This window comes from Populus trichocarpa, chromosome 10 (assembly GCF_000002775.5).
Source record: "Populus trichocarpa isolate Nisqually-1 chromosome 10, P.trichocarpa_v4.1, whole genome shotgun sequence".
Taxonomy (NCBI): Eukaryota; Viridiplantae; Streptophyta; class Magnoliopsida; order Malpighiales; family Salicaceae; genus Populus; species Populus trichocarpa.
In genome coordinates, this window is record NC_037294.2 from 19,844,421 (window position 1) to 19,870,818 (window position 26,398).

At 36.7% G+C, this 26,398-nt stretch overlaps 3 protein-coding genes, 1 long non-coding RNA gene and 1 pseudogene across 5 annotated transcripts; all 5 read left to right on the forward strand.

Moving 5' to 3' along the window:
* The first annotated feature begins 361 nt into the window (after positions 1-361).
* On the forward strand, positions 362-5,285 carry LOC7458596 (ras-related protein RABE1c). Its single transcript, XM_002315205.4, has 9 exons — positions 362-505; positions 597-682; positions 2,981-3,053; positions 3,455-3,555; positions 3,758-3,823; positions 4,190-4,287; positions 4,527-4,589; positions 4,672-4,764; positions 4,906-5,285. The coding sequence occupies exons 2-9, from the start codon at positions 610-612 to the stop codon at positions 4,987-4,989; spliced, it is 651 nt and encodes a 216-aa protein (XP_002315241.1). The 5' UTR covers positions 362-505; positions 597-609; the 3' UTR covers positions 4,990-5,285.
* Positions 5,286-6,734: 1,449 nt separating this feature from the next.
* On the forward strand, positions 6,735-11,900 carry LOC7489590 (uncharacterized). 2 transcript variants are annotated; one of them, XM_002315206.4, is made up of 9 exons: positions 6,735-6,901; positions 7,371-9,038; positions 9,206-9,432; positions 9,520-9,852; positions 10,076-10,322; positions 10,636-10,764; positions 10,847-11,062; positions 11,161-11,284; positions 11,555-11,900. In XM_002315206.4, the coding sequence occupies exons 2-9, from the start codon at positions 7,488-7,490 to the stop codon at positions 11,791-11,793; spliced, it is 3,066 nt and encodes a 1,021-aa protein (XP_002315242.2). In that variant the 5' UTR covers positions 6,735-6,901; positions 7,371-7,487; the 3' UTR covers positions 11,794-11,900. The 2 variants fall into 2 exon arrangements, with proteins under 2 accessions (XP_002315242.2, XP_024465420.2); XM_024609652.2 differs by having other exon boundaries at positions 6,767-7,006.
* Positions 11,901-14,502: 2,602 nt separating this feature from the next.
* Positions 14,503-16,372, forward strand: LOC18102733 (uncharacterized; annotated as a pseudogene).
* A 2,536-nt stretch (positions 16,373-18,908) lies between these two features.
* LOC127905910 (uncharacterized) lies at positions 18,909-20,266 on the forward strand. The gene is made up of 2 exons (XR_008060447.1): positions 18,909-19,455; positions 19,628-20,266. It is a non-coding gene; the product is annotated as an uncharacterized LOC127905910 (long non-coding RNA).
* A 1,925-nt stretch (positions 20,267-22,191) lies between these two features.
* On the forward strand, positions 22,192-24,904 carry LOC7489592 (WAT1-related protein At2g39510). The gene is made up of 7 exons (XM_002315207.4): positions 22,192-22,462; positions 22,619-22,681; positions 22,772-22,888; positions 23,048-23,285; positions 23,779-23,940; positions 24,104-24,255; positions 24,582-24,904. Exons 1-7 carry the CDS (start codon positions 22,263-22,265, stop codon positions 24,793-24,795), a joined length of 1,146 nt encoding a protein of 381 aa, XP_002315243.2. The 5' UTR covers positions 22,192-22,262; the 3' UTR covers positions 24,796-24,904.
* Positions 24,905-26,398: the final 1,494 nt, after the last annotated feature.

Genomic DNA, 26,398 nt, shown 5'->3' on the forward strand with positions numbered 1-26,398 from the left:
ACCAAAAATATATAAAATTAAAATAAAATTAAAATTAACATAAAATATTTACACGAATATTTGCACGTGTATTTATTTTTATTCTTAACTAGAAAGACAGATATTTTGCTGTAGTCTATAACTAGTATTCACAATTATTTTTACAATTTACCGGTTTATATTATATATGTTTTTAATTTATCGCATTAATCACAAACGTTATTTTTTTCTTTCTTAAAAATAAATTTCACTGTACTAGAAAACACATCTACAATGTTAGTCCTCGAAGCGCAGGGCAAAAACTTTTCAACGAAGACAGCATGATTGAATCTAACATAATGATTAAAATATTCAAAAAAGAGGAACGATCTAATACAGCCAAGCCCTCCTTATAAAAAGTCCACGTTAACTGTCATTGGCAGAATACAACTGTAGAAAATTGGAAACGGAATCCACGCGGAGAGATACAAGAAGTCCCAAACGAATCAGACAGTCTCTCTTTCCCTTCATTTGCTAACCTAAAAAGGCACTCTCTTTCTCTCTCTGCTTTCGATTTTTTGATCCTGTTTTTGTTTCATCTACAAGGGATTCTTATTCTTATTTTTTGGAATTCAAAGAGGAAAACAGACGATGGCTGCACCACCAGCAAGGGCTCGTGCTGATTATGATTACTTGATTAAGCTTCTCTTGATTGGTGACAGCGGTTAGTTTTTTCTTTCTCTCTACTATTTTGTTTTTTTTTTTGTGGGTTTTGGTTTTGATTTGTTGGATTGGAAAGGGTTCCCCTCCCCTACTGGGTTTTTTATTTGGAATGTGATTCGGTGATCTAAGTTTTTTTTTTTTTTTTAAAGGTTTTGACAAATGTTATTTTTTGGTTTCGTATGGTGTTTGTGATCTTGTGTTGGATTTAAGGAATGTTGATCTGTATGGGTGTAACCATTTGAGGGTTTGCTTAATTGGTGTTTGTTTATGATCTGGTGATGTGGGGATCGGTTTTTAATAAGCATTTGCATCAAAAGACGGCACTGGTCATGTTTATAGCTGTACATAGCATTCACATTGCTGTTTGATTGCATGCATGAAATTGACAAGTGATGGGTTTTTCTTTTTAATGTCTGCCTGAGTACCCTTAAAACCTGTGTTTGCGTGAGTAGTGAATTGAATTTCGGTAAGCAGGACCCTTAATGTAGTGTTTTAATCGATCATAGAGCCTGTGGCAGTTGGTCTTAACTGGATGTGCGTGGCATGACAGAAACTCTATGAAAGCATCAAGGCTCCATACATAATACATATATTTGGATGACAATGTTATTTTATTTTAGTTTTCATTTACATTGTATGTGCATATGCTTGGAGAACCTGGAAGCTTCTTTGTCTGTACTGTCATCATCCTTTCCAAATTTTAAGTCACAGGTTTTCCTTTTATGCTTTGAAGTATGAGCATATCGTGTCCAGGCAGTTTTGATTTTTTATTTATTTAGATTGGTTACATGTCTTAGATCAGGTGATGCTGGAATGGAGCATTTGTGTCACAACGAGGGTTAAAAACAATGTTTTAACTTGCCAATAATTTGATCCCGCATTTTGACTTGGTTTATCTGCTTCATTTCCCCATCAAAATGGGGTTTTGAGTGAGGGATTATAAAGATACCCCTATACTCTAGCCTTTTTGCAAGAAATAGTAGCAATCTAGACCCATACATGCACCATTGTAACTGCAAGGCAAGACTTTTACATTTGCCAAGAGTTGGCCTTTTTGAAGAGACACTTTCATGTAGTTAGAGATGGTGCTCTCTGTTTGGAGCACGCAGAATCCTTGTTTGAACTTGCATTTGCAGATGCAAATTCATACAAAAAATAAAAAATAAAATAGATAAATTCAAGAGTGGTTACATACAGCCCAAGTTCAACATAATCTAATGGCCAATTGTCGGATCACAGTTGATTTTTTTGGTGCCATGGAAACCATCAAGAAAAACCGGGTGATAAGTGGCTTAAAGTTAATAATAATAATAAAAGAAATGTTCAAGGAGAAGGAGATTTCTTTGTGGTAATGAATCCTAGATGGTCTGTGGTTTTTCTGCTTCGTTGGTAGAGAAGATGTGGACCTGTAAATGAGCTCCTATCTGTGTTTGCGGGCAACTTTTCCCAGAAGAGAAGCTGCAGATAACCCCAGGCATGCATGTAACTGATATGGTAGATATTTTTTACCAAAACGTGGTCTTTAGAATTGAGTTTAGTATGTAAAAGAAACAAAGCAGTAACTCTGACTGTCTCTGTATAGTAGCCAGCTGCCCGGTTGATTTGTCTTCCTAACTTAGAGTCATTTATGCTGATTCCCTGGAGAAATTGGTAGATGCTAGTATTTGAAGATTAAAGACAACAAAATTAGACATACTTGAGTTGTCATTCAGTAGTTTTTGGTAAATTATGATTCTTTCTATTTTGAATGACTTGAATTGCGTTAAATGCATCACAGGTTAGTTTGTATAAGTTCCACCCTTTGTCTTTCTTGTTTCTTTAGAATAGCGGTGCATCTGGATCTCCAAGTATTGAGAATGGAATGGAAATAGGATTTCTTTGCAATCCCAAGTGGAATTTATATTTTAATTTTATTACAAGTTGAATCTACTTGTAACAGAGTCTTAATAGCACGAAAAGCAGAGTGATTTAGTTCATTTAAAATGTAATATCTCATTTTCACTCTTGAATCCATCAAACGTCCCCAAAATGTCCTTCGCCCCACTTGTTTTATTTTGACCAGTGATACCGATTTTTGATTGGATTTGTTTTAAAGTTAAACCTAATATTTTACATTAGTATTTGCTGGCTGCTTCATTTCCTGTCTGTTTCCATCTGACTTTAAAAGTAATGTGAATCTATGTGGTTTCTGGGGGAATTTAATCCCGGCATCATGGGCTGATCTACATACCATGCCTTGTTTTGTTTTTCTGTCTCTTGTGATTAATTGACATCCCAGTTCTTGTCAATGTCTTTGTAGGCGTGGGGAAGAGTTGTCTGCTTTTGCGTTTTTCTGATGGTTCCTTCACAACCAGTTTCATTACCACCATTGGGTTTGCGTTCCTGAGAACTCTGCTATTTTTATATTGTGAAAATATTTTACCATCTCTGGACATGTAAATATAGAGATTTAGGTTAATGATAAGAAGCACTGTGGGACTGCTCATGTAATTTACAAGGGAAGAATCGAGGGGGATTTCAAGTCACCAGTTAGTTTCATTATGTCTGAGGAAAACTTAAAATGTAGTGATGCAAATGAAGTTGAAAAATTAACTTCCCACTTTTGGCTGTGTTCATAACCATTCCAGACAATTTCCTTAGCTGAGGATCTGGATATATATGTAAATTTGTTGGTATAAGAGCCCAATCATGATGTGCTGATGGCTAGAAACTTCATTTTGATTCTGTTTGTTAAGCATTTATCTTATCCTTTATCTGTACTTTTCTTCAACAGCATTGATTTTAAGATAAGAACCATCGAGCTTGATGGTAGACGGATTAAATTGCAAATTTGGGATACAGCAGGCCAGGAGCGTTTCCGAACTATCACAACAGGTATGTGTTTTGCATTTACAAATTCTCTCTATTGTAAAATTTATGGCATTTTTCATAGATTTTTGGTGGTGAAATAATTGTATTAACTTGCGGACATGATGGAGAGGCCTGAGTTTGGAGGCTTATGTCAGTTCATTTAATATAATTCTTTTGATCTCTAGATGGTGCTGGAGTTGCTTAAGTGCTTTGTATTCTTATGCAGCTTATTACCGAGGAGCCATGGGGATTTTGCTCGTGTATGATGTTACTGATGAATCATCTTTCAATAGTAAATTCTCTTATTGCCTTACCTTTAGCCTTCAGATTTGAAGAAATTTCAATATTTTATCCATTTTGCTATTGTTTTATTGTCAATGTGTGTTGTTTGCATTTTCTGTTTTTGGGTGTGGGTAACCAGCATATCTGTTCTTGTGTTTTGCTTGATTTCTGTTCATCGTGTGTTTCTCGCATTTTATGTTTCTTGGTGTGGGTACCCAGCAAAATCTGTTTATTGTTTGATAACTGTTTCATCGAGGTGGATTTGTGGAAGATCTTCTTTTTGATATAGCAGAGCTTCTCCTTCGTCTTGTGGGTCTTTCTTTTGTTGTTTTTTATTCTTGAATTTCTGATAGAGCTAGTTTCTGTTTATGATCAGATATTAGGAACTGGATTCGCAACATTGAACAACATGCTTCTGACAATGTCAACAAGATACTGGTGGGAAACAAAGCAGACATGGATGAAAGCAAAAGGGTATGTACTGTATTTTACTACCTGTAGGAAATGTTTGTTTCATTAACTTGGTGGGCTGGATTGCAAGTTCATTAATTATGGGATGAGCCCTCTTTTGCACCCTAGAAGTGTGGAGGAGTCTTGTTCTGTCTTATAATTTAGGGTGTTACATTAGGGATCCTCATTCAATTCCTGTAAGTGTTTGTGCATATACTCCATTGATGATAATTAGGAAAGACTTTCCTCTTGTGTTTCTCCAGGCTGTGCCCACTTCCAAGGGCCAAGCTCTTGCTGATGAGTATGGGATCAAGTTCTTTGAAACTGTAAGTGCAAATATGCTTCTAGACTGGAATCGTCACTGCTTTATCTGTTATCTTCTGTTTATACCCAGAGTATTTTCTGCAGAGTGCCAAGACAAATTTGAACGTGGAGGAGGTCTTCTTTTCAATTGCGAGGGATATCAAGCAAAGGATCTCAGAAACTGATTCCAGGGCAGAGGTAACGTTTGCTTTTAATTTCTTCAATTAGTTCCCTAGTTGGAAAATGGGTTTATAGTACCATTTTCCAGGGGAATTGTTTTCTGCCCCCATGTTTCTTCACAAATATTGATGTATTTCTCCCTTTGTCTGGTGGTACCAGCCTCAAACAATCAGGATTAACCAACCAGATCAAGCAGCAAATGGTGGCCAAGCTGCCCAAAAGTCAGCTTGCTGTGGATCATAAATGGAGAATCAAGATATGAACCAAGGGTGAAGGTTATGCAAGTGGCACCCATTGCGGTGTCAGACTAATGCTGATGACGTTGTGCTGGGTACATGTATTTGTGTCCTGTTATTTTTCTAGAATACCAACGTTAGTGTGCTTAAAGCAGTATTTATTCTCTCAACATGTGGAATTTATAATATATCACTCCTTTTCCCTTCCTGTCGTTTTGGGGCTTCAACTCGATGACTGACTTGATGTAGATGGATAATTCAAATTTAGCTCTTTTCTCCTATAAGATGCCTGGTGTTCTCTTATGTTTCTTTAGAATTTGTAATTTCGTGCGTGCGCCTCTTTGAATGCTACCACCCAAACACTCTACTGGGAAAATAAAATGTAATTCATTTATTCGTGCGATAGCCTGCCTTGCTGCTGCCATCGGTGGCTGGCTACTTGCCGGTTATATTGGCCGTTTCATACTGAATGTTCGCGTACGAGTCCGCCGAAAGACTGAATTATTGGAGGAGAGGAGAGGGATAGATGATAGATGACCAAAAATTTCGAGTTGGGACCCTGAAGAATGACGAGGCATTACATCATCTTGTATAGATTTGATAATGTATCCCATCATCTTATATTTATTTTTTTCATTTAAAAAAAATAGCAAAATCATTTAATCGGCTATGCCTATGCTTACCAGAAACCTAACGAGTAAGGCCACCTTAAATTCAGTGGTAAACCATCTTTAATTCTTGGGTTTAACGACACCACGTACCTACTCGCTACACACCATAATTGCAAAGGTTGAACACAAGAATGTCCACGTCGAACCTGATAGAAGGTGTGAGCGAGCGAACAATAAAGGTTTCGCAGCCAAGAAAATTCAGTCCATATTGCACTGCTCCTTGAGTTAAGTTGTGGAATTTAGATTTGACCTGTGAAGTGGCTCGGTTATTTGATCATCGAACAATACGCGAAGCATGCGTACCGTATGCTTGGCCTGTTGACTTTTGATTAATCAATAAAAACCCCATTTATTCGATGTTAATTTATGCACCGACAATGTTTGAACAAGTAATATTACAAGTCAGAACTCACAATGTCTATCTCTTGTTTTGAAAATAAAATAAATATTATTTTAAAATTATTTCAAATTAAATTTATTTTATATCTTGATTTTTATTTCTCAAACCAAATACATTTTTTTATCTATCATGTTTATTATAAAATCAAACGCAACTTAAAACATCATTATTATTCTAAAAAAATGAAAATATAAACTATTACCCTGCTGGCTATTCAAAACCACGGTGTTTTTTTTCGTGTTTTAGATTTCCATCACTTTTATTTGGTACAGAATTAAGGCACGATAAAAACTAGTGCTTATTATGTGCTTTACAGATTTGATTTTAAGTCAAATTTGGTGATTTGCAATTAAGCACACCAAGCTCCTCTCTAGCTTTGATATTTTATAGGAAATATTCACCATTTAAATTAACTATTTACCGCTTTGATATTAACTATTTTTAATATTAGTATATTAAAATTATTAAAAAACAACAAATAAAATATTAATTTAATATTTTTTAAAGATAAATAAAGCGAAAATGTGATACCAGCATGCACTATTAGTGTACATGAAAAGCCAGGTCAACAGCACAAAATGTCCTGAAAACCCTGTTGGGCTTTCATGGGCCTGACCCCAAGACGAACTTATATCAGTCAAAAACAGAGCAATGAATAAATAAGGAAATAGCAAATAATAAATGGAAACAAATAAATAAAGAATTAACAACGACAACAATAATAATAATCAGCTTCGAGAATACTGGGAAAGAAAGAAAACGAGAGCACACTGTTGTTGAATTCAAGACAGCATAATCGCTTTTTCACGGCGCTAGGGTTTTGTCAGGTTTCCATCCCTTTCTCTCCGGTACGCATTTTATTTCTGTCCAATCGCATTTCTCTCTCTCGCCTTTTCCCATCACAATGTTTCCCTGCAAATCTACAGCACTCGAGCTCAAATCGTGCTTATTCTGTATGTTTTTGACAGTGATATGCAGATGTTATTTCCTTTTCTTGTAATGTTATGATTAATCTGTAACCTGCGTTTTTTTACCTGAATCCAAAATGTTTGAGAATTTATTGACTTTGATTGAATCCAGTCTTTTTGTTCAATTGCTGAGTGATTAAGCACTATTGTCTGATATTATTTTTGCTTCACCTTTTTTTATTAGTCAATTTATTTATCTCCTATTTGAAAGCCAGATTTAGTAGAGGATTTAATCACTGTTATTTATGTTTTTTTCAGCGTCCAGTGCCGTCGTTTTTCAGTTGTTAAAGTGGTTAAGTGCTACTGTTTGATAGTAATGCTTTAATTTCTTTGTTTCTTTGTTTAACAGGTGTTCTTCAACAAGGCAGAAGTGCATGTTTTTTATGATTGATTTTTGAGCCTGGGAGGTATATAGTATATAGTCTTTGAAGAATTGGTGGTATTGGGTTTGTGTGGACTGACAGCTATGGCATGGTTTAGAGCGGGTTCTGGTGTAGCAAGGCTTGCTATCAGGAGGACTTTATCTCAGGGTGGATCATATGCAACGAGATCACGGGTTATACCCCCTCAGAATAGATACTTTCATTCAACAGTCTTTAAGTCAAAGGCGCAAGCTGCCCCTGTCCCCCGTCCTGTGCCCCTCTCTAAGCTAACTGATAACTTCTTAGATGGGACCAGTAGTGTTTATTTAGAGGAGCTTCAGCGAGCCTGGGAAACTGATCCAAACAGCGTGGATGAATCGTGGGACAATTTCTTTAAGAACTTTGTGGGTCAGGCTGCTACTTCTCCTGGAATTTCAGGCCAAACTATTCAGGAGAGTATGCGTTTGTTGTTGCTTGTCAGGGCTTACCAGGTTAATGGTCACATGAAAGCCAAGCTGGATCCATTGGGGCTGGAAGAAAGAGAAATCCCAGATGATTTAGACCCTGCTCTATATGGTTTCACAGATGCTGATCTTGATAGAGAATTCTTTTTGGGAGTGTGGAGGATGGCTGGATTTTTGTCCGAAAACCGTCCAGTGCAGACTCTTAGAGCCATATTGACCAGGCTTGAGCAGGCTTATTGTGGGAGCATTGGGTATGAGTACATGCACATTGCAGATCGTGAAAAATGCAACTGGTTGAGAGACAAGATTGAAACCCCAACATCTATGCAGTACAACCGTCAGCGGCGTGAAGTTATTCTTGATAGGTTAATATGGAGTACGCAGTTTGAAAACTTCTTGGCCACTAAGTGGACGACAGCTAAGAGGTTTGGACTCGAAGGTGGGGAGACTTTGATTCCTGGAATGAAGGAGATGTTTGATAGGTCAGCTGATCTTGGGGTGGAGAGCATAGTTATTGGAATGCCTCACAGAGGAAGATTGAATGTACTGGGTAATGTGGTTCGGAAACCACTCCGTCAAATATTTAGCGAGTTTAGTGGTGGCACAAAACCTGTAGATGAAGTTGGGCTCTACACTGGAACTGGTGATGTCAAGTATCACTTGGGAACTTCTTATGACCGTCCAACAAGAGGTGGAAAGAGAATCCATCTATCTTTGGTTGCAAATCCTAGTCATCTAGAAGCTGTGGATCCTGTTGTTGTTGGAAAAACTAGAGCCAAGCAATATTACTCCAATGATTCTGACAGGACTAAGAACATGGGAATATTGATTCACGGCGATGGTAGCTTCGCTGGACAAGGTGTAGTGTATGAAACTCTACATCTTAGTGCACTGCCAAACTATACAACTGGTGGGACCATACATATTGTGGTGAACAACCAAGTCGCTTTCACAACTGATCCTAGGGCAGGAAGATCTTCACAGTATTGCACTGATGTTGCCAAGGCATTGAATGCACCTATTTTCCATGTAAATGGAGATGATATGGAGGCAGTTGTTCATGTGTGCGAACTTGCAGCTGAGTGGCGCCAGACTTTCCATTCAGATGTTGTGGTTGATTTAGTGTGCTATCGTCGTTTTGGGCACAATGAGATCGATGAACCATCTTTTACCCAACCCAAAATGTATCAGGTTAGCATATATATATATATATATGTATATATATATATTACTTTGCATTATGTTTTTCGTTGTTGTTGTGGCAATATAATCCTATTTTCTGTTGGTACTACCCATTCAACTTCTCTCTTGAGATGTGTCAATCAGACTTGTGACATTTCTGATTGGGGATCTACCAGGTTATTCGGAATCATCCATCAGCACTGGAGATCTATAAAAAGAAACTCTTAGAATCTGGGCAGGTGACCGAAGAAGATATTAGCAGGATACAGGAGAAGGTCCTTTCAATCCTCAATGAAGAATTCTTGGCAAGCAAAGATTATGTTCCTAAAAGAAGAGATTGGCTTTCATCTCATTGGACCGGGTTTAAGTCACCTGAACAGCTTTCACGTGTCAGAAACACTGGGTATGCTGGCAACTTACTAGTTCTAGATTTTGTTTGGCTGCCTTGTTTTTTGCATTTTTATATTGAAATCTTTATGCTGTTATGCAGAGTGAAACCTGAGATCTTGAAGAATGTAGGCAAAGCAATTACCACCTTTCCAGAAAATTTTAAGCCTCACAGAGCTGTAAAGAAGGTCTATGAGCAACGTCTACAAATGATTGAAACAGGGGAGGGAATTGATTGGGCTGTTGGAGAGGCTCTTGCTTTTGCCACACTTCTAGTAGAAGGCAACCATGTTCGATTGAGTGGTCAGGATGTTGAAAGAGGTACATTCAGTCACCGTCATTCAGTGGTTCATGATCAGGAAACTGGGGAGAAGTACTGCCCCCTGGATCATGTTGTCATGAACCAAGATGAAGAGATGTTTACTGTCAGCAACAGGTAATATACCAAATATTTCCTTCTTTTCTTGTGTTGAACTTTTCTGGGCAGAAAATGCCTCAAGAATCCCTTAAATTAAATAGATATATTTTGTTGCCAAAGACTTGCTTGTGGTAACTTAAGAGTCTGCACTATGTGATTACTGAGACAGTATTTCTCTCGCCGAGTTGGTGCTGTATCCTGGACTTTCATTTAACTAATAGCAGTTCTGTCTTGTGCACAGCTCTCTTTCAGAGTTCGGTGTTCTTGGATTTGAATTGGGTTACTCAATGGAAAGTCCAAATTCTTTGGTAATCTGGGAAGCTCAATTTGGTGACTTTGCTAATGGGGCTCAAGTGATATTCGACCAGTTCCTGAGCAGTGGTGAATCAAAATGGCTGCGACAAACTGGTCTTGTTTTGCTTCTTCCTCATGGATATGATGGCCAGGGCCCTGAACATTCTAGTGCACGGTTGGAACGATTCCTTCAGGTATTCGCAACAAAGACATTTATCCCCTTTTCTTTCCCTTGCAGTCGACTATATGGCTCCCTAATCCAGGAAGTTTATTACATATTATTCACAACAAATAACAAATAGCACAAGTTTTAAATACCAAATAGCATAACAAATAACAAATGGTTTCTTACAGATTATTCACAACATCGAAGGAATTTCATATTTCAAAATATTTTCCCCTAAATTATTATAATCTTTTGTTATACAATCTCAAATGTGTCTTCTTCATTTGTCCTGGTTTATACGAACATAGTCCTTACCAATGTCTATTTGAATCTTATTGTAGATGAGCGATGACAATCCTTATGTTATACCTGAGATGGAACCAACTCTTCGTAAGCAAATCCAAGAATGCAATTGGCAGGTTGTAAATGTTACAACCCCTGCCAATTACTTCCATGTTTTGCGCCGTCAGGTGAGGGCAACTATTATAAATCCCTTTCCACCATCCTGACAGCTGTCTGCAATTTCTCATGTGCAATTGTTTCATTTCACAGATACACAGAGATTTCCGTAAGCCCCTCGTTGTGATAGCTCCCAAAAACCTACTTCGTCACAAGGAGTGCAAATCAAATCTCTCAGAGTTTGATGATGTACAAGGCCATCCTGGTTTTGACAAACAGGGGACCAGATTTAAACGTCTCATAAAGGATCGGAATGACCACTCAGACCTTGAGGAGGGTATCAGGCGTCTGGTTCTTTGCTCTGGAAAGGTGTGATACGCGGCTTCTGGTTGTTGCTTGTTCTGAATTCTGTTTTTTATGCAGACCTAGAGGATGTTAGTTATGGCATTTGAAATCCTTGCTTGCAGATTTATTACGAGCTTGATGAAGTGCGTGGAAAGGTTGAGGCAAAGGACACTGCAATTTGTAGGGTGGAACAGCTATGCCCGTTCCCATATGATCTTATTCAGCGTGAGCTTAAGCGATATCCAAGTAAGTCTTTTTACCTTCATGGTTTAATGGGTTGTCTAGTCTCCTAGAGACACAAATGTATGAGATTTAGTTACTGCACAATAGATTGAAACATCTTATCAGTTTCTTATAAAATTCGAACATTCATTCTTTGGGGAGATTGTAGTTGGGCGTGGTTTCATATTCGGGGTGGCTAAACTTGAGTTTCTTTTTTCTCTTTTACTGAGCTACCTATCTTTTGACATCACGAGCAACTATATCCTGACTCTTTTTTGTCTGCGTTTCTTTTAGATGCGGAGATTGTTTGGTGCCAGGAAGAGCCAATGAACATGGGCGCTTACAATTACATTGCTCCACGACTTTCCACTGCCATGAAAGCACTGGAAAGAGGAACGGTGGACGACATCAAGTATGTTGGACGTGGGCCATCTGCTGCATCAGCCACTGGTTTCTACCAGGTGCATGTGAAGGAACAGACTGAACTTGTGCAAATGGCCATGCAGCCTGAACCAATAAAGTTTCCTAACTGAAGCTCTTGCGAACTGTTGAGCATAAAGTCTAAGAACAACAATCAAACATTTATACATTAAAAATATGTTGTGAAGTTTTGATACCATTTATATCTTGCCTTGTTTTATGATGCCTGTTCATCTTTTTTTTCCCCTTTCCTTCAAAACTTCTAGTCAAGGGACCTTGGGTTTCTTTACACCCAAGCTGAGCTGCATTTCGAGATACTGTCGTCAATAACGCGGAAGGAAATGTTCGTCTTTATTGCCGCACGATTCACAGTAACATGGGTGTTCTGCAATTTTTTTGTTTTGGGTATTCACGTGTTATTACCATGAAATGCATTGGAGAGACACGTTAGTCGAATATCGATTCCTTAATCGGTACATGTGTTTGTTCCAGTGCAGAGGCGTCCTAACTCGTTTTAACCTCTCTTTGCATCATCAATTATGATCATTTTACCATTTGTTATTGGACTCAAAGTTACCTGGTAGCTAACGACTCTTGAATTAACAAGAGCTAAAACCCATGGAAAAACACTGCTAATCCAGATTCAATGATAGTGTATTAACAGTTTTGCCTTTTTTATAGAAAATTATTCAACTGGACTAGGACAGTGAAGTTTTTTTTTTTTTTTTTTTTTTTTTTTTTTATAAGGCTTATTGTTTGTTATTAAATTAATTGAGGATGATTTACTCACTTACCTTTCAAAGCAAAAAATAACCTTTTTGTATTTTCATATTGTTTTTTTTTTATTATTATTATTATCAGGTTGGTTTAGATGCAATTTAGTATTTAAATAAATATAAATTATAATTAAAAAAAAAGTGGTTGGCGTCAACATTATTAAAAAGAAAATTTTAGTTATACTCTATTTTTTTTTTAATCTCAACGTTCATCCTCATCTTTTAAGATTACTTTTATTAAAAAATAATTTTAAGCTTTTGTAACATTATTTTTTATAAAAAAATAATAATCCAACACCGCGGAGTAGTGGACACCGCGGGTCGACGTCTAGTGTAGTTTCCAACTTGAGAATTCAGAATTAATGGTCAGGGAAAGGATTTGACTTCTTGGAATCTTCAAGTCCCACGTGTCAGGTGTAGGTGACATTGACACATGGCGTTAAACGATCACCCACTAGTGATATCTCCTCTCCAGCATAATATAGTTTCGTAGCTTTAGTTTTCCTGTCTGCTATATATATATATATACACAGGGTGGAGTTAAGATTATTTGTTAGGGGTGGTCAAAAATAATATAACAAGATATAATATTTATTTTAATTTATTATACATGAATTGTAAAAAAACCCAGCATGATTTAGTTTTAAAAAAACCAGCATAATTTATTTTTATTCAAATAATTTGCAAGAAAATCATTCTCTATCCGATTGCGAAGGCTTATTTTAACAATCTTCATCGCTGAGAAAGCTCGTTCAGTAATTGCTGTCGAAACAGGAAGAGTCAAAATAAACCGAATTAACCTGTCAGCTAGTGGATAAATATTTTTTCTTTTTTTAAAAAAAAAAAATCAATTCTTCTTATTTTGTTCATGGTTCAATCTAAAATCAAAACATATATCGTGATAAAAAATTGTTAATTTTGATGGCTATGCTAAAAACAAAACATAAAAAAAAAATTCAAGTATAATCAAAACAAACCAATAAAATATATCTAATTAATTAGAAAAAAAATCACTATCAAGAATTCAAAAAAAAATATTGTTAGAACTAGCAGATCTGAAAAAAAAAAAAATAAAAAAAAAAAATTTATAATAAAAACCTTATCAAATTCTTAATAAACATCTCAAAACAAAATAGAAATATATTTTAAATTTAAGTTATCAATACCCAATTACTTTGGTTTTTTTAATGAAAAATGAATTAATCAGTACTTTACTTCAATCTTGCATGCATTTATATTAGAGATGTGGGGGAGAGAAGAGGTGACAAAACACATTGATAATTTTATATTTTTCTTTCTTTCCGCATGTAGTTACCATAAAATCAAGGCAAAGTCAAAGAAATTCAAAAGTAAAACAAAGGATAATAAATATATTTACTGTAAGGACTCATCTCATTAAAAAAATACTACAGCTCCTCATTCCGTCCTGCAAGACTCATCTCATTTATATTAGAGCTATATTTTTTTTTAATTACCAAATAAAAGAAATAAAATGTCTTGCAGGGGCCCGGGCCCCTGCTTGCCACCCCTTCATTCCGCCCCTATATATATATATATATATATCCTCGTTGGCCTCTCTTCAACCAGCAATCCATTTGGTACGTCTCTGTAATACAAAATGGCAATGGCTCTTTCAATCTTGAGACGTCATATGGATCGAACGTATATACTATATAACATGAAATCGTTTGTGTGAATCTGTCTCCATATTTATATTATATTTTAAAGTTATGCACGTGTTTGGATATTTGTTATAACTTGAATTCTGTATTAATTGATATGGGCTGACTGTTTTTCCATGTATATTTATATTAAATCTGTTTGTTTCCTGGGAAAAAAATTACACTTGAGCTTCAGATATTAATTGTATTAGGCTTTTAATGGTACAATAGAGGTTTTTTCAATTTATCACCAAGGCAAACTGTTAACCTCATTTTCTATTTTGTTGTCTGTTTTTTATTGTCCACTTTAAACGAGATTTTTGATGCGTTGTTTTCCCTCTTGAAGCTCATTTTTCTTTTCTTTTTTATTAGCATAGTAGCTTTTCTAGCATTTTCAATCTGTTGAAGCATGAAGGTTTAGGGAATCTGTATTGTTAAGCGTTTTGAGTTACGGCGTTTGAGATTTTGCCTTACAAGTATTCCTGATTTGTTTATACAGGACTCTATTAAGAAACAAAATGCTGATGCTAATGGCAGAGGCTTGAGCTTGGGAGGTGCAATCTTCGTTCAGCTGTCACTCTCCGATACTTTTGAATCCATCAGTATGGGGTGGTTTAGAGCAGGTTGTCGTGTGGCAAGGGTTCCCATCAGGAAAACTCTGTCCCAGGGTGGATCATATTTGACAGGAAGGCAGGCCATGCCCTCGAGGAATCCGACTTTTCACAGTACAATCTTTAGAGCGACTGCAAACACTGCACTCGTCCCTCCTCTTGTGCCTCTCTCCAGACTAACATGTAATTTTTTAGAAGGCACGAGTAGTGTGTACATAGAAGAGCTTCAAAAGGCCCGGGAAGCTGACCTGGATAGCGTGGGCGAGTCATGGGACAATTTCTTTAGGAATTTTGTAGGACAGACAGCAACATCAACTGGAGTTACAGGCCAAACAATACAAGAGAGTATGCGTTTGCTGTTGCTGATTAAAGCTTACTAGGTTAATGGCCACATGAAAGCCAAGTTAGATCCATTGGGTTTGGAAGAAAGGGAAATCCCTGATAATTTGGACCCTGCTTTTCATGGGTTTACTGAAACTGATCTTGACAGGGATTCTTTATAGGAATGTGGAACGTGCCTGGTTTTTTAGCTGACAATCGTCCAGTAATGACCCTGCGGTCCATATTAACTAGATTCGAGCAGGCCTACTGTGGGAGCATCGGTTATGATTATATGCGCATCATTGATAAAGAAAAATGCAACTGGTCAAGGGAAAAGATTGAAACATCAACACCAATGACATACAATAGGGAGCGGCGTGAGGTTTTCCTTGATAGGCTGACGTGGAGTACACAAATTTAGAATTTCCTGGCCACTAAAATGAAAGCAGCTAAAAGATTTGGGCTCGAAGGTGGGGAGGCTTTAATCCCTGGGATGAAGAAGATGTTCGATAGGGCCTCAGATCTTGGAGTTGAGAATATAGTTGTTGGAATGCCTCATAGAGGAAGGTTGGATGTCTTAGGCAATGTTTCCAGGAAACCACTTGCCCTGATATTCATCGAGTTTGACTATAATGCAAAGCCTGTCGATGAGATTGGGCTTTACACAGGTACTGGTGACGTTAAATATCATTTGGGAACTTCTTATGATAGACCAGCTAGAGGTGGGAGTAGAATTCATTTATCTTTGCTCGCAAATCCAAGCCACTTGGAAGCTGTTGACCCCGTTGTCCTTGGAAAAACCAGAGCAAAGCAGTATTACACTAATGATGTTGACAGGACTAAGAATATGGCTGTCGTGATCCATGGGGACGGCAGCTTTGCCGGGCAAGGTGTATTATATGAAACTCTACATCTTAGCGCACTTCCTAACTACACTACCGGTGGGACTGTAGTACTGTACACGTAGTAGTGAATAATCAAGTAGCCTTCACTACGGATCCAAAGTCTAGTAGATCTTCACAGTATTGCACTGATGCTGCCAAGGCCTTCAACGCACCCATTTCTCACGTAAATGGAGACGATATGGAGGCGGTTGTTATGGTCTGTAAGCTTGCAGCAGAGTGGCGCCAGACATTCATTTCAGATGTGGTGGTTGATATAGTATGTTATCATCGATTTGGGCATAATGAGATTGATGAGCCACTTTTCACACAGCCTAAAATGTATAAGGAATCATATTTATGTTCCTTTTGTCTAGAACAAATTATTTTGGTTGATTTGAGAAACAATCTGTGATAATATTTACTCTGGCTCTTATATTTCTCCCCGTCACAGCTTTTCTCCCATTTATTCTCATTGCTGGATATTTCAGGACTATGTTACTGAGTTGGAGTTTGTGGTAACAGGTCATTCAGAAACATCCTTCGTCTCTCGATGTATACCAAAACAAACTTTTATAATCTGGAGATGTCACTCAAGAAGATATTGATAACATACACAAAAAGGTGAATTTAATACTCAACGAAGAATTCTTGAACAGAAAAGATTATGTTCCTCACCGAAGAGACTGGCTATCATCTCATTGGTCTGGTTTCAAGTCGCCTGAACAGCTTGCACGTATCCAAAACACAGGGTATGTTATTAATTTGTTTGCCAGTTTTCTCTAGCTTTTGTGCCTTCTAGCTCTATATTGAAACTTCTTGCTGTTACAGGGTCCAACCAGAGTTGTTGAAGAGAGTGGGCAAAGCAATCACAGTCCTTCCAGATAATTTCTAGTCTCACTACCAAGTAAAAAAGGTTTATGATGATCGAGCACGGATGATTGAGACAGGGGAAGGCATTGACTGGGCACTTGCAGAAGCACTTGCTTTTGGAACATTGCTAGTAGAAGGTAGCCATATTTGACTCAGTGGTCAGGATGTTGAAAGAGGTACATTCAGTCATCGGCATGCTATGGTTCATGATCAGGAGACGGGGAGGGAGTATTGCCCTCAGGACCATATTATGAAGGGACAAAACGAGGAGATGTTTACTGTGAGCAACAGGTAACATTTGAAACTTTTGCGCGTTTAGTTTTTCTGCAAGCACTTGAATGTGTTCCAAGTCCTCATCTTTGGTGAATCTTCGAATTGGAGCTTATTGTGTTTATTACTCCAATTCCAAATGAGGTGTAAGTTATTTATTTATTTTATAAAAATCCTGGATTGTTACGAATCGTTTCCCAACTGCTTCTAAACTTTTATTGTGAAATCAATCTAATGGATCGGATTGTTTACTTTTGAGATGAGATATAGTGATATGCCACTACATGTCTATTCTGGACAAAGTCTAACAATCCCGCTTATATTAGTGCCTTTCTTTTTTCAGTAAAAGCATGTTGTTGTAGCAACTTTATCCCTCCCTTCTTGTAGACTGCAGCTCTTGACATTTCTCATCTAATTGTGTATAGTTGTGATATATGAAGTTCAAACATGAGCAATGTGTTCCTGTGAGCAGCTCTCTTTCAGAGTATGTTGTTCTTGGATTTGAATTGAATTCGGTGACTTTTCTAATGGTGCTCAAGTGATATTTGATCAGTTCTTGAGTGCTGATGAGGCAAGTGGCTGCGTCAAAATGGGCTTGTTCTTTTACTTCCTCATGGTTATGATGGCCAGGGGTTCTGAACATTCAAGTGCTCGATTGGAGCGTTTCCTTGAGGTACAAACTCAGCAAAGGATATGTTTCGTATATTGCTTCAAGAATCTGTTCTAAACATTCAAATATCTCCTTTTTGAATCCTGTATGCCGACCTTGCATCTGCCTTATCTACAATCATTGTTTGCTTGGTCTGTTTGGATTCTCTTAAAGTCAGTTTAGGGAAATGCTGAAACAACTCACATTAAAACTGAATTAGCCCTTCATAAGATAAGTTTCTACAAAAGTTATTTATTCATTCCGTGTAAGCTTGCAGGTTTTTTCTTTGATATAATGCGATCTTTCTTAGTGATTTCTTAAGTTTGCCAAGGAAAACCCTCTGCTCGTTCCCTAAGCAATACATTCTGACAGGAAGCTGTTTTTTTTTGGTGGCCCATCACATTCCAAAAGAGTAGATATTTTATTTTGCATTTAGATCATTAATCTGCATTCCTTCAGGATAGCATTTGGTTTTTGCAACTACGGAACTACTAATGGTTTCAAATCTTATGGCAGATGAGTGATATCAACCCTTATGTTATGCCTCAGATGGAACCAACTCTAAAAAAACAGATACAAGAAAGCAATTGGCAGGTCGTGGATGTCACCACTCCAGCCAACTACTTCCATGTTTTGCGACGCCAGGTGAGAGTGCAAGATCTGGTTATGATTTATGAATAATCTTGTCTTTTACGTTAACTTTTTAGGGTTCCTTCTTATTTGTGGCTCCATCTCCCAGATACACGGGGGTTTCCGTAAGCCTCTGGTAGTCATGTCACCAAAAAGCCTTCTTCGACACAAGTTGTGCAAATCAAATCTTTCTGAATTCGATGGTGTTGAAGGCCATCCAGGTTTTGGTAAGCAGGGCACCAAATTCAAGCAACTTATAAAGGACCGGAATGACCACTCTGATCTAGAGGAAGGCATCAGACGATTGGTTCTTTGCTCTGGAAAGGTGTTCTTGTTTTACTTTTGAATTCTAATGATGAATAAGAATAATTTCCTTCCCTTTTCTTACAAGTGCTGGACTACTAGACGAGCACCTCTGTGAAATACGTTGTACCTTTGTCGAAAAAATGTTGCCCCTTTTCTTGTATTCGTTCGATGATTTCAGCTGTGCATGGCAAGTTCTATAAATTCTTTAACTATATTGCAGGTTTATTATGAGCTTGATGAAGAGCGGGAAAGGGTCGATGGCAAAGACATTGCAATTTGTAGGTTAGAACAGCTTTGCCCCTTCCCATATGACCTCGTCCAACGAGGACTGAGGCGTTATCCAAGTATGTTCTCAATCACAGGAAAATGGTTGCCCATACAGTAAGGAAATGGCTCGTCAATCCTCTATGTTTCAACTGGATGGCTATAATTTTCTTTGGAGAACAAATAGAAGTTGGTTTTCTCCATCATGCACTGAGAAGTGCTACAGGCTATAGTAAATCTAGGAAGATCCAGAAATGTAGCATGCTTTCAGTAATTGGAATCCCCAATAGATTCAAATGCGGGTGGGAATTCTAAGGAGTACAAGGCTGAAATCATCTTTATTAAACATGTAAAGATTTACCCTACAGGAATTGCCAGGAAGAGCCGATGAACACCGGTGCTTACAGTTACACTGCACCCCGTCTTTGCACAGCTATGAAAGCGATGGGCGGAGGATCCTGGGAGGATATCAAATACATTGGCAGGGGTCCATGCACGGTCTCCTTGGACTGCATACTTGATTAATTTTCCAGGTACTAGTCGCCTTCTCCACTATTGGGCCTGTAATTGGGCCTTTCGACTTTCTGGATTAACAAAACTAACTAATTAATTAGTCCATACTGTTTCAGAAACTTATATTCGGTCCCCGAACTCTTAAATCTCTTTATAATTTAGTTATTTTTTTTGTTCTTTTGGACCCACCAGCGATAATAAGCCGAACTTGATTACCTGGTACCAAACAAGAGGCCCATGAACAGACGGAGACGACACGTCAGATACAAGCAACACAGGTGGTCAAATACCGATGGGCTGATCTCAAGGCCTTTTCTTACGTGCTGGTGCTGCGTTAGAAGTCACGTGAGACGACACCAACCCCTTCAGATCGCCTCATGTATATCACACACTAATGAAATGACATCTATCTAGGAAGATTTATTTATTTATTGAAATGAAAAGGCAGATGGCACTACCACGTGAAAGGAAAATGATTCATGACTTCATTTTGGATATGGCAAACAACAAGTAAAGCTTTCCGTCTGTCACAGAGCTGTGTCCTCTTCGAAACTAAAAATGAACATTACTTGCCAATATCTGCATGCATGCACATGGCACAATAATGTTTCGAGCTGTCTGGAATACGTGTATGAAGTTTGCTTGGATTTGCAACAGTCCTGGATTTTATCAGCATATCAATCATATTGTAGACTTGGAGTGGCTGGTTGCTAGCTAGCTAGCTCATAAGGTAGACGTACAAGAAAGATGTATATATATTCGGGAAAGAACTATATATATCATTGGGGTGTTGACATGCCTTGGAGGAAATGCTACGTACTGCTTTAACTATATTTGGAGTCTTATAGATATGATTACGTAGGTCAATTAATTATTTATGAGTCTCAAATGAAATTGATCTCTATGTTTGTTGCTAGCTAGCTGATTGCACTTGCCGCGCGAGGTCGACTTGAAATTAATGGGAATGCATCAGAGAAGTTTCTTTCTTTCTTTGTTTTTGGCAAGATGGATATCCATCGATCTTAGAAGGCAATAATTATAAAAGTGAATTCACCGATTTTCACACAGCAAGAACTTGAGCTCATCGTAATTGGTTTATCAAGAACCCTAACGAATGTCATCAAGAACCAAGTCGTTTCTTTAGTTAATCGTAGTTCTTAGTAAGTGTTGAGCTAATAATAATGGTGACTTGGTGAGATACAGATCAGCATCATTAACATGGGCTCCCAGATGGTGATCGAACTCAGCACGAATTAAAACCATTAATTTGTTTTCTGTCTTTAATTAGGAACAAAGTTTTTGGTCTGCTTGCATGTGGACCGCATTTGCAGTTTTACAATATATATTGTGGGCATCGAATGAGTTGGAAGTTACTAAAGAGAAAAGTAAATTCTCCCTCAAGAAAATCAGATAAAATTAAAATATTACTTAATGGTGCATGAAATGGAGTTGACTACAGGTATATATATATATATATATATATATATGGCCGGTTTTTAGCTAGCTAGCTATATGAAACTGTAATTCTGCATAGTGCTTTCAAAAAGTAGTCTCGATATATAGTAATCGGATGAAGTGGTAACAAAATCTACTACAAGTGGAATTCAGTATGATTTTCTCAACCATACTAGCTATATTTATATATGATCTGATTAAATAAAAGATAAATTCCTATTGGATTCAGCAAAAAAATCTGAATTAAATAACATGTAATTAAAATGGTTAAATCACATCATGACAAGACACGGAAATATGAAGGAGGTGCTGGTTCCTATTTAGAGGCAAATCACTTCGTGGCAGCATGGAATTATTTGAGTATGAGATGGATTGCAATTTGTTACTGAAAATAAGTAAAATATGGCCACCATGATAGAAAAGATATATATATATATAGTGGAAAGGTGAAACAAAATGGCTCTGTTCACTCTTTAGTCTAGCTAGAGCCACTAATCCCGACCCCCACCATCCACGTTTGAGGCCATAAATGCTTCTCATCATATCTTGACCTCATCTCTCACTGGTAAATCTTGCTAATTAAATTCCAAGTATAGATTAAACTATTCAATCATGGAATATTAGGTCACGACTCACCAAATTAATTATCAAGTTCTGAGTGATATATATATATATATATATATAAGGAATTGATTTGTCTAGCTATCCAATTAACGAGAATGAGAACGTACCCAGTATAAGCAACATCAGTCTAGTCACAAATAATAACATCCACAGTATTATTATTATTATTATTTATCCTCGAGCTAGCTAGCTGCATATGTTTTCTTCTTTTTACATGCTAGCTAGCTAAGCTATTGTTTTCCAGAAAGCTGCGAATATATATTTTGTTTGGCGAAAGCATTGTAACGGAAAATGGAAAGGTGACAAAAACTCAGCAACAAATCAAATCCCATCCCATCCCATAACCTTGAACCCCCCCAAAAAAAATGCTGTAAGGCAAAGGTTACGTTTAAGTAAACCCCACCACTTTCCTAGGTATTGTTTTGCTTGTTGCGTTCAGCCCTCTTTTCTTCCTATCCTTAGTCAGCAACATTAATGGTACTGTTTGATATATGTATTTTTTGTGTAATTAAAATGACTGCTGGTTTTCAGGTTGTAATGGAAACCAAATTAAGGTGGTCTTTCGTAATAAGATTAGTTAGTGGAGTCCCTAGACTTTAAACAAACTAAAGACGTGTGGATATTGCATTGATCAGTGAAAAACGCTATATAACCAAGCTATCCCATCCTCACTTAACTCATAAGCTCTTTGCGTTGTGTGGAGAAAGAGAACGACATCTTGAGAGAGAGAGAGAGAAGAACAATCATCATGGCAACAGAGTCCTCGGATTCGCCTTATGATAAGGCAAAGCCATTTCTGGCTGTGGTACTTATGCAGTTTGGCTATGCAGGCATGTCCATAATTTCTAAGCATGCCCTAAATGAAGGGATGAGCCAGCATGTATTGGTAGTCTACCGGCATGCCGTTGCCACCATTGTCATAGCTCCATTTGCCTTTATTTTTGATAGGTATGGGGTTTCTGTGGGTCCTTTCTATCATAAATATACGCCAGTACTAAGCGATAGCTTAATTGATATTAAAAATTATCATTTTTTAACCAAAAAAATATATGATATAATTAATTAATAACTAACCATCTATATATTCACCAATATTTTATGCAGGAAAGTCAGGCCAAAGATGACTCTCTCCATCTTCTTCAAGATAATGTTAATGGGCTTGTTGGAGTGAGAATCTTGATTTAATTACCTCTTACAAGCTTGTTCCAGCATTTTTTCTCTCCTCAACCTTGTTAAACTGTAATAAATATTGTGCAGGCCAACGATTGACCAGAACTTGTACTACACTGGCATGAAATATACCACAGCAACTTTCGCTTCTGCCATGTGCAATATTCTTCCGGCTTTTGCATTTTTGATGGCTTGGGCCTTGAGGTAGTGCATCAGCCACAACTTGCTTGTTAATCTGTAGGCATGACCCTCGCGCAAATTATATGTGCATTAATACATATGAGGGCCGTATATACTAACTATTTTATATCTAGCTATTTATATATATATATATAGTAAGGTTTTGTTTTTATGATTTCGTAGGCTTGAGAAGGTTAACATAAGGAAAATGCATAGCCAGGCAAAGATAATTGGGACCATAGTCACAGTGGGAGGGGCTATGCTTATGACTCTTGTCAAGGGGACCCAGTTGGATTTGCCGTGGACAAAAGGGTATGATCAACATGCATCTACAGGTGGATTAACCAAGCAGGATCCTATTAAGGGTGCTCTTATGATCACCACAGGTTGTGCCTGTTGGGCTAGCTTCATAATTCTCCAGGTGATTTGACCTTTTGCAATTAATATATATCATATCAGATCAAAAACATTTACGTAATCATTAATAAAAAAATCTTCGGGTAATTAATTTTTTTTAACGAATTCCATTTATTTTTATATTTTAAAAATATTTTAAAAAAATTAAATTTTATTTAATTTTTTTTTATTTCAAATTATTTTTTTTATATTTTTAGATCGTTTTAATGTATTAATGTCAAAACTAATTTTTAAAAAGTAAAATAAATATATTATTTTAATATATTTAAAAAAAAAATTAAAAATAATTATTAACACATTTCAATACATCCCCAAAGTCTTTGTTGCCATCCAAAACTAGCATGACATGAAGAATATATCGATGACAAGATTATCTAGCTACCAAGAAAAACTACCTTATAGTCTTAATTAATTCCGTCTTAGTATACCATAGCTAATTATTTTCGTGGGGCCATTCTTATCGGTAAGAATTATGTTTTATTTCATTTTATTTACAGGCAATAACATTAAAATCATACCCAGTTGAGCTCTCCCTTACGGCTTGGATATGTTTCATGGGAACTATAGAAGGTACTGTGTTAGCAGTTGTAATGGAAAGAGGAAATCCCTCAGCTTGGTCGATAGCCTTGGATTATAAACTATTGGCTGCTGTTTATAGCGTAAGTAATCTTTAATTCTAATTAACAACATCTTTCTTTTTCCTTTTGAGTTATAATTTATTAAAAGTTTTTAAATTATTTTAATTTGTTTTTCCAGTTGAGTTGAGAATTAAAGAATATTGATTTCATTTTCCTTTATTGGCTTTATGATATTAAAATACAGGGCGTATTCTGTTCTGGGCTTGCTTATTATGTCCAAGGATTGATTATGAAGCGTCGAGGACCTGTTTTTGTGACTGCCTTCAATCCTTTAAGCATGGTTATCGTTGCCATTTTAGGCTCTTTTTTCTTGAAAGAGATATTATACTTGGGAAGGTAAGGAATTAAAGTATTGCTGAGCTAACAGTCGTGTATATCATAGGTTGATTCAATGAACATCTAGGCAATAAGGTTATTTTTCCCTGAGAGATCTCGAGTCCAAACCTTTTCCTTGTAATAATAATAATAAAAAAACACTCGGAAACTTCCACCGATCAGTAGTGAGACATGGGGTCATACATTGTCAAACTTTTAACTTAGGCATGTTGGCAAAATTCTCTTACAAAAAAAAAAAATTAAAAAAATGGGAAGTAATAAATTAAAAACGTTACTCCAAGAATTTTTCGGCTGCGGGCTAATTGAAGAGACCACTGTCTTTGTAGGGTTTTTGGAGCAGTTGTCATCGTTACTGGGCTATATCTAGTGTTGTGGGGCAAAAGCAAGGATGAACCTCCATCCAATTCAAGCAATGATCATAAGGTGGCAGCAAGTGCTACACAAATGGCTACCAAAACGCAGGAGAGGACGGAGACCTTGAATCAAGATTTTGTTGCTCTAGATCTTACCAAAGTTAGACCTAACGATGAATCTGATTGAAGGAATTATGCAACTTCGAAAGGATACAGTTTATCGCTCATAATCTGGGCTTCGTTGTAATTCTCAACCAAGCTTATATCAATGCGAAATTGCCATATTGATATTTCAACTAAGAATTATTATTATTATTTTTTTGTATTTTTCCTTGCGGAGATGTCATGAATATCTAAAAATTCTACCATGTTATAACCACAATTAATTAAGATTTATTTTTCTGGTTAGTATTAAGACAATGTCTAAATTTCTCCTTTCGATCACCACTCTTTAGTGCTCGCTTAATTAGTGGAGGTCGTTGCTCGTTGCCCCGACCTTCCTCCTTATAACGAGTAGGTTTGCTGCTGTATTAAGAGATTAAAAGAATGAAACGATTGGATAATCAAAAAATTTCTTTGTTGTTTTGTTCTTTAATTTAGCATTGTGATAATTATTAGCAGATGAAGACTCGAAAAAAACAAGAAGAGGTATAATTAGCAGCTGCGTGATCACATGAATAATCTACTTTTATTTTTATTTTTAGGTGTTTTTTTTAATATTTTAGCTTTAAAAAATATATTAAATTAATATTTTTTTTTTGTTTTTTTGATAGTTTTGATGTGCAGATATCAAAAATAAAAAAAAATCTGATTTTTTTATTTAAATATATTTTCAAATAAAAAATATTTAAAAAACATTATACACACACCACAGTATAAAGCACGCCTACCTAAATAAAGGGTTGAAGTTTTTTTAAATAATAAAAAAAAGCTCATGACCATCCAATTACGGAACTGTTCATGGAAAGAGTGTGTGTGTGTGTGTGTATAATGCTTATTTGGATGGTTCTTGTTGAGGGGTTTTTCACAAATCAACACATCCTTTTCCTTTTCAATCTTTAGAAAAATATTTTTTGTTGTATTTTTTTATCATGATTTTTTTCTTCTAATTTCACCTACATATTATCATTGATTTCCACCAATATATTTTAATTAGTCAATAGATTTCTAGAAGGGAAAAAAAAACAATTTCTTAGCCCGTGTTGATTTTGTGTCATCAAGTTATGCTACACCTTGCTCTCTTTACCATTTCTGCAATGTAATTACACCCAATCTAGCTAAAGGCACTCCAATCTACCCCAATTGATAAGAGAGAGTTGTACTAGCATTGTTAAAACTAGTTTTAAGCAGAGGATCTTTCTGAAATGAAAACGGTGAACTACTGTGTTATATGAGCCCATACTGTCCATTTACAGAAGGCAATTGGGCTAGATTATCAATGGGCCACTTCAATCCAAGCCAATAGAAACATAAGTGGATCTAAGAAAAGGTTCAATTTGGTTGAGTCCATTTTACTATACAGGTGGGCTCTAACTAGTCTAGGCCCAAAACAATGACCTCGCATCCCAGAGCCCAACAACCGCACACAACCAGTATGCTCTCTCCCGTCATTTTGTATTTTCTTACTTAGGTCAAGATTCAAGAGCCTGCTGAACGCTTCATAACCCGACAAGAATGGAGGTGCTTGCTGCTTGGTATTAATTAGGGGTGATTATTTTTTGTTTCGGTTTGATTTTTATTAAAAAAATAATTAAATTGGTTATTTTTAAAAAAACTGAAACCAATTCAAA